This window comes from Sciurus carolinensis, chromosome X (genome assembly GCF_902686445.1).
Source record: "Sciurus carolinensis chromosome X, mSciCar1.2, whole genome shotgun sequence".
Taxonomy (NCBI): Eukaryota; Metazoa; Chordata; class Mammalia; order Rodentia; family Sciuridae; genus Sciurus; species Sciurus carolinensis.
Genome location: NC_062232.1, coordinates 62,094,296 through 62,102,744, shown reverse-complemented (window position 1 = coordinate 62,102,744; position 8,449 = coordinate 62,094,296). Strand labels below are relative to the sequence as shown.

The 8,449-nt window shown below is 39.8% G+C and overlaps 1 protein-coding gene and 1 long non-coding RNA gene across 3 annotated transcripts in view; one reads left to right on the top strand and one right to left on the bottom strand.

Annotated features, from left to right (window-relative positions):
• Positions 1-4,335: 4,335 nt before the first annotated feature.
• On the bottom strand, positions 4,336-6,352 carry LOC124971955 (uncharacterized). 2 transcript variants are annotated; one of them, XR_007106406.1, is made up of 3 exons: positions 6,169-6,352; positions 5,458-5,638; positions 4,336-5,077 (listed from the first exon to the last, which is right to left on the bottom strand). It is a non-coding gene; the product is annotated as an uncharacterized LOC124971955 (long non-coding RNA). The 2 variants fall into 2 exon arrangements; XR_007106405.1 differs by lacking the exon at positions 6,169-6,352 and adding an exon at positions 5,777-5,891.
• Brwd3 (bromodomain and WD repeat domain containing 3) overlaps positions 5,251-8,449 on the top strand; it is a 138,145-nt gene continuing 134,946 nt past the window's right edge. Inside the window, 4 exon segments of the mRNA XM_047536000.1 lie at positions 5,251-5,471; positions 5,599-5,657; positions 5,863-5,892; positions 6,304-6,363. Coding sequence (XP_047391956.1) covers positions 5,441-5,471; positions 5,599-5,657; positions 5,863-5,892; positions 6,304-6,363 — 180 coding nt within the window. The 5' untranslated portion in view covers positions 5,251-5,440.

The following is an 8,449-nucleotide window of genomic DNA, read 5'->3' as shown; positions in this document are numbered from 1 at the left end:
CCTCAGTCTCCAGATTTGCTGGAATTACAAGAATGTCCCACGGTCCCTGCTCTTCCTTTACTTTTAAATCAGTTTCCTATTTCTTCAAACACATTTATAATGGCTACTTTGAAGACTTAATTTGTTAAATCTGACATGTGCTCATTTTCACAGGCAGTTTCTACTGCTTGCTTATTTCTAGCGTATGGTTTATACTTCCCTGTTTTTTGGCATGTCTCACAATTTTTTATTGGAAACTGGGTACTTCAGATAATATATTGTAGCAACCCTAGGTACTAGTTCCAGCTACTTTTGGTCTTTTTATTGTCATGCGCTTGCTAATTCATTGTGTAGAGCCCCTGATGTTGCTCCTCAGTGGGTGAAGTCTTGAGCATGCATATAATCATCCTTGAACTATACTGGTTGTGAGGGCTTTCTTTGTTTTTTTTTTTTTTTTTTTTTTTTCTCTGACCACATTCAGCTCTTAAACCCCACTAGTTGTCTGCTGATTGACTGCCCTATTGTCTTCAACAATGCCCTGGGGGATAAATTGCTTCTGACAGAGCCAGTCAAATTTGGGTTCCTTTGAAGGGATATTTCTCTAGGTCAATGTTTTGAGATTTGGTCTGACTCCTGGAGGGCTCTTCCCAGGTGTCCTTTTCCTGTGTTTCTCTCTAGCAAATTAGCTGGCCCACAGTTTAGCCTATTACTCCAATGAATCAATCAATTTCCTCCCAGTTGCCTTTTACCACAACCTTCATTGTTTTCTAAAGCATTCATAGGCTTGAATTTCTCCACACTCTATTGCAAATAAAGTCATTTCCTTTGGGGAGATATTCAGAGCTTTTTCCCTAGAGCAAAATCTCTGAGGCACAACTCTGGTGACTAAGGGCTGGGACATGGCACATTTCTCTTTGATATTCCTACTTTGAAAGATGTGTGCTTGCTAGAGGAAGTGGGCAGTAGCCCTAGGTCATTTGGCTTGCTTTTCTCATGGATCTACTGCTCCTCGATGCATGTCAAAGGCAATTGAGACTCTACCATACTTGGTGGCACCACATCCAACATCTAGTTTTGTCCCATGTATACAGCTGAGTAGAAGGGAACCACCACCTATTGTCTACACTAGACTAGCACTTTGCCTCAGTAACAAGTAATCTGGGGAAGCACTAGAAATGCTATTGTCCTGCCCCTTCCAGGAAAGAAGTTGCCTTCCACTGGGAAATTAGGTGTCCTCCATTCTTGCCTATTTTGGTTTGGAGATGAATTTTCCTCTACACTGGGTTTGGGAGGGCAGGCTTGGGACAGATTGAGTCTTGGTTCAAATACTACAGACTTCATCAGTTCTTAAAAGTTTTAAATTTTCTCGAATGATTTTTGTCATTTGTTTTATGTCGTTAGGACAATTTCCAGAGAATTAGATGGCTGCTTGTATTTTAATTTTCATTAATTTCACTTGGGAGCTTGTCCACAAAACTCATGCTGTCTGACTGGAAGTGGTATGTTTCCACTCACATATAATGTTATTATTAATGTAGATGGATTTACATTTCCAATATCAATTTTGTTTTCTATATGTCTCATGTCTTTCTGTTTCTCCTTTTTTGCTTTCTTTTGCATTAATAAATATTTTGCTGTGCAACTTATAATGGTTGTTTCACTACATTTTTTTAGTAGTTGTTCTCATGCTTACCATATACCTCTTAACTTATCAGAATATACTTCACTTTTATATTAACTTAGTTCTTATGAGTTATACAAATGTTACTTTTAAACAGCCCTATTTCCGCTTCCCCCTTTTCCTATTATTTTTATGCATTTTAAACCTAAGAAGTATGTTAAATATATTAACATTACAATATATGCAATGTTTTATCATTCTATGTAATTTTGTTTTCTTAAAGAAGCTGAGATTAGAAAACAACATGTATTTAGTTATAGAGTTTGTTACGTTAATCTTCCATCTCGGAATTTCTTATCTTTTTTTTTTCTTTTCTTTTGCTTTCCTAGGGAAAACTGTTTTCAATATAAACAGTGCACCAAAACTGATTTGTTTGGAAATGTTATTTTAAACAACAGTATAAAATAAAGGATAGTTAGTAAATTGAATTTTGTTCCCTGGAAAGGCATGTCCATTTCCTAACCACAGTACTTGTGAACATAATCTCACTTGGAAGTAGAGCCTTTGCAGATGTAATTAAGACAAGGTTGTGATGATGAGATTATCCTGGATATAGGGTGGACTTGAAATTCAATGAGTGGTGTCTTTATAAGAAAAGGACAGCTGAGTGTGCAGCTCAGTGATAGAGTGCTTTTGTAATATGTGCAAGGCCTTGTGTTCAATCCATAGTACCACACAAAAAAGGGAAGATTTGTCAAAGGGACATACAAGGAAGAAGGACATGTGTAGATGGAGGAGATTGGAGTTATGCTGCCACAAACCAAAGAATGCCAGGAGTCACCAGAAGATGGAAGAGTCAATGAAGGATTCTCCTTGAGAGCTTTCAGAGGTATCATGGTCCTGGTTACACTGATTTTGAATTTTGGGCCTCTACAACTGTGGGAGAACAAATTTCTGTTGTTATAAGTCAACCAGTTGCTGATTTATGGCAGCCCTAGGAAAATAATACTCCTACCAAGTAAACGTTATAGAATATTTTCTACATAAATCCATTTTTTGCTGTAGTTTTTGAAGTTTTTCCTGTCTTCCCAATTAAAACTTTGGCCCCAGAGTTAAAACTAGTGATTCAAAATGTTATAAAATCTTTAAAGTATTAGCTTCAATTAATTAGCATTAATTCTGAACAACAAATACATTTTAAGTGAACATGAACATTCCAATAACTTCCTTATCTATCTTATTACAGTCAAGAAACCAGCAGATAATTTATGCCATTTTCATCAATTAGTTGCTTATCATCTCCAAATTCACCCTCTCACTGCTTTGTGAATAAAGCATCTGGGTCATTTTAATATTTTTCCTTTTGTTAGCTGTCATCAATAGTTTATCAGTAAACTGGAAAGATAGTGCAGAAGATTTTGCTTCCTGCATTGGAAGTGCTCACTGGGTAAATTGCTCCTTAAAGATGTATATCCTCTTTTGTGCCTGGTTTCTGTGGTGCAGTTTCAGTAGTACAAGGCAACTTCCTCTGGTATCCTCCCTCTTGGTGGTTTTATAGTAAAGTGCCTCTGTTGAGACTTCCCTGTGAACATCTTTCTCAGGAGCCCTAGAGGGATGATTCTAGAGGGTGAGTTTCTATCAAGTTCCAGTGGGCCAAATTCCAGTAATTTCCAGAGTTTGAAGTGTTAGCAATTTCCACCTGTAAGTCACCACAGTTATCTTTCCTGCTATTGAGTGAGCAAGCCTGTCAGCTGCATCTTCAACAAAATCTGAATCTTAGCTCTGCGTGTAGAGTAGGGGTAGAGGGTGCTCTGTATCAGTTCTAGGTGGTACTGGCTATTATATCACCTTTATCTCCTATGTCTCCTATATATCTTCTATTCTGTATTCTCTGGAGTTCTTTTTACTCCTTATTAGATAATACCTCATTACTCCAATCTTCTCTTGTCATTAATAATTCTTCCCCTTAAATTTCTGTTCTAATTATTGTATAGTTTTCCTCTTTCTTCTCTACCCAGACTGACACAACAGTGCCACATAAATTTTGAAATTGGACATAAACATATTGTCACATGTCTTTTATAGCAATTCTTGTGAAGCACGGAGAGTACTATTTATTACTTGCACTTTACAGGTTAGGAATAATGTTCACAGAATGTTAGGGATCCAAAGTCTTAAAGTCATTTTTATTATCTGTATAATGGAGTAAATTTCTAATCTACTCCTAGGGTCACTGTAAGAATTAAATGAGGTAAAAGCATGTAAGGTGCTTAGTACTTTGTAATGGTTTGATAAAATATTTTACTTGGAACTATATAAATTATTCAGTCTGGTATTTTGCTAAACCACTTGTAATGATTTATCTAGGTCTTATATATCTTTTCATTATCTAATTTTTGCTAATGGTATTTGTTTTGTCAAGTACCATACCAAATCAAAGATAAACCTATCAACCTAAAATTACCATGTATTTATTGCTTTCTGAGAAAAAAATGGAGAGAGAGAGAGAGAGATAATCAACTTAGATGAAGTTCATGTCAGTGTAATGGAATTCTAGACCCACTGTGGTCAATGCCTGAGTTATAAGTGAGAAAATCAAATTCCTAATAATACCCTAAATTTAGAAGGTGCAACTTTAAATTTGAGTATTTCAACATAATATACACAACTCAAACAACATTTCTGGCCTCATTAGGTTCAGCTTTTATTAATTATTTTAGTTAAAGGTGGGGTGGGAACAGGATGTAAGTGAAGTAGGGACAGAGAGACCTAGTTTACTGTATCTGTGTCAATTATCATACAATCACTTTGATCAAAAAACAATGCTGTACTAGGAGTGGGGGTTACATATTAAATAACAAATGTTGTCCCAAATCTGTGGAAAACTACCTTGCATATACAAATCTCCACAATTACGTCATATTTAAAAATAAAGTTAGTGTAGTCTGGCAATGTTTGAAAACACGATGAAAGCTATCCTATAGGAATGGGACATATAGCTTATGTTAAACTTTCAGAAGGGGTAAAATGCTTCATGGTTGACTGCAAATTTGCAATCTTTATCAGAATCAGAGGATATTTTACGTAGTCTTTTAACAATTTTAGCACCATACTCGGGACTGGTAAATACAGCATTTTCAATTGGTACAAACACCATTTTTTCCTCTCTCAATCATAATGCCCTTTATGGGCTAGCCTCCTGTTGGTGGGGGAGGGAAAATACAAAATCGCTTAGGTGCCCCATGAAGGCTGTTGAGTCCAGGCGGCCCCCTACAAGTCCTTCATCACCCAAGCAGGAAGAATCCTCTACCGGAAAGGGCCCAACTGCCCTCACAGGAATGGCAAACGACTCCAGAGCTCGCGGACGCCAGCGCCACCACAGAGTTCTACGGCGGTTGCCAGAGCGTCCGTTGTCAGTTAGCACCTCCTTCTCCTTTCCAGAGCTGTAGCTAGGCAACCCTCGGCCCTCTGGAAGAGCTAAAGTCAGGCAGTTGTGTTAGTGCCTCTGGCGGCGATCAGCGAGTGCTGCAGGCTTGTTTCATCGCTTTTACCCTCCCCTCTCTCCACCCCCTTTGCCCCCGCCCACCCCTCCGCGACTTCAGCTCCTCCCTCCTCTTCTCTCCCTCTCCTTCCTCCTCCGCCTCCTCAGCTCTTGGGCTAGAATATCTATGGGTCGAAACGTGATGCGATGAATCCGAGAGAGACCGAAACTGGGACGAGGAGTGCGGCGGAAGCGGCGGGACTCCCAGGCATGGGGGCTTCACCACAATAGAGGCGGCGCCCCCACCCGCCCCCGCCAACCCCTCCGGAGCGAACCCCTCAAACCCCCTCGGGAAAAGGATGGCGGCGGCACCTACCCAGATCGAAGCCGGTGGGTAGCTGTGTCCAGAGGCTACGGGGATGGGGTCTTAGCGCGATGGCTGTCAGTTTCTTTTGAAAAAGCTTCTATTTCTCTTCTTTGCCTTCCTCTCAACCTCTTTTCCCCCCCTCTTCCTCAGAGCTGTATTACCTGATCGCTAGGTTCTTGCAGTCCGGACCCTGCAACAAATCCGCTCAGGTGAGAGGGAGAAGGTGATTCGGGAGTCGTGGGGAATGGTTCCAGTGGGGAAATCGAGGCAGCGGGGTGAGAGCAGTTGCGTTCAGGGTGAGGGAAAGGCCGGCCTTGACTAGTCCTACCGTCAGTGGCTGGGTTCTAAGTGGGAAAGGAGGAATGGGTTGGTGATCTGAACTGCTCCTCATATCCGTGTTTCCCTTTTGCTCAGGTGCTAGTGCAGGAGCTCGAGGAGCATCAGGTATGGAGCCCCTTCGGGAAGGGGTGGGGAGGGTTGGGGTGAGACTGGAGGAAGGGGAGGGCAAGTCCAGGGCGGAGGGCAGGCGCTGGGAGGGAGGCTTCTATATGGGCACCCATAGCTGTTATCACAAGGGTGAACCGGTTTCTTCTCTCAAAGGGGGCGTACGACGCTGGGGTCTTAACTCGCCCCCTCTTTATGTCTTTGGGAGTCGGTTTTTCAGGATATACTCCCCTTCGGCCTCCCCCCACCCCTTCACACACACACACACCCGTCTACCTCTGAGGCATTAGGTACTGGGACAAGAGAAATAAAGACGCCAAGGGTCGAGGATCTGGGTCCACTTGATGGGGAGTGGAGGCTTCGCCTTCATCGTTTGCCCCCCCCCCCCTTTTCTTTTCCTCCGGCCCCCAGCTGATTCCGCGCCGCTTAGACTGGGAGGGGAAAGAGCACCGAAGAAGCTTCGAGGATCTGGTGAGTAAAGTTTTCATTTCAACTTAACCCAACTCTTTCTCCACTCCCTCCCCACCTTGTACCCCCAACCCTCCCCAGACCCCTCTGCCTACCAGGTTCCCGAGCTTGTTGCCTAGCCTAAGGACGGCTGCCCCTTCCCCCTCCCCCGCAAGTCGGAGAAAAGGGTACCTAGCTTTCCCCTCAGCCTTGCTTGTTTCTGCCCGAAAACTTTGAAGAATATGAGTTGATTATTAGAGGTGCCCTGTTGTGGATTATGAATGTTACAAACATCGGGGAAGGCCCATTGTAGGGGGAAAAGGGAGAGAAACCAGGGGGTTATCTTGGGGCACGTACCAAGGACTGACGCTAGCCAATGACAGCGTTGGTAACAGCCCGGAGTTCCGGATTAGTGGAAGAAAACTGGTTTCTGGTTGGTCCTGGCTTGAAATACGGGAACTGAGGCCAGGCTTGGTCTTTTTTTTTTTTTTTTTTTTTTTGGAGGGGGAGAAGGGGCGCAGAAGGGGAGTTGACGGACCCGGGACTAGGAGAAACGACACAATTAAAATTAATAAGGAGCATCGAGTGAATTCCAAAATTTGCTAGTTTTAGATAATAGACTACCGAATAAAAGCATATCGTTGTATATCTCCGATCATAGAAAATAGCTCATTAAATCATCTATAAATCGCATTTATACAGATGCATTTTCACTAAATAAAAACTACGGATTATAACCTTTTGAGAATTGGTGAAATATGATTTTGGGATTTACAAGGAGACGACAATGGGCATATTTAAAAATAGAACATACCCTATTAAAGACCAAAGGTATTGGATTGACTGTTGTTTCTCCTACAAATATAATTCATAGTGTAAATGCACCTTCTGTTCAGCATTGACACAAAAAGGTGGTCCTTTTTATTTTGGGGAGGAAGTTCTGTATTAACCATAGGCATAGTGAATTGTAAAGTAATGAAACAAATGAGTGATGTTACTGAAATCCAAATTCAACTATCTTTCCATTAACTAAGATCCAAATGTGGAAAACCAGGCAAGTTAAAGTTGGAGTATTTTGGTAGACTAAATATAAACAAAATGACTTAAAATTTGCTTTAAATTGGACAATATTAAATTACTTGTGTTTATTTTGATATTTATCTTTGTATTGTATTACAAGTGAGGTCATATTGTTGATTATTATCCAATCTACTCATTAAATATTTTTTTATCTTGCACATCACCAAAGATATAAGAATCGTGACAAGGTTAAACTAGACATCTGTACTATTAATGGTAATAATTTCTCAATAATATAAAAATTATTTTTGAAAAACTATGTATTACCAGGTTATTTATACAGATTCTTTGTTGGACTTCAGTTCTTCCTGCCCCTCAAAAGGCAAAAACAACAGTGCCTACTAATATATGTTTTAACATATAATTATCATACTGCTTTAAAAACAGTTTAAATTTGAGGTTTATTGAAAATGTTTTTGTGCCTCTTACAGTCTGTATGTATATACAGGGGTGGGTCTTTTTTATGCAGAGGTTTAAAAAGAGTTTTTAAAAACTAACTTGATGGGATATTTAAGTAAAAAAGTCAGCTTACTAGATATTTCCTTTATATTATAAAGGCAAATTTTTACATAAACGTAATCAATGTTCATTTAATGCTTTATATTTCTCAGTATATTTTATGCTTTATACTTTTGCACACACTTGGGTAATTGAATAGTCATCATTATTTTAATGGTAAGAGAAAATTCAGTTATATCTAAGATGTTATATTTTGATCCCATCTTCCAGTTAAAAATTTGTTATTTTCAGTTTTTCACTTATAGTTTTGCTTGGCTAGATGGTCTTTTTCACCCTGCATCCCTTGAGTTATTTTTCTGTACTTTAAAGTGGATTTATCAGGTCAAGGGGTTCTTCAGTTGAAAATGCTTTTGTCATATGTTGTAAGATTGCTCTACAGAAGACTAACTGTACTAATTTATAATGTCAACTTCTAGCATCTTAATGTTAGTTTTCATTACAGTTTTTAGTCTTTTGGTGACTTAATAGGTAATAACAGAACCTACTTGATTTTATTTATTTGTTTATTTTT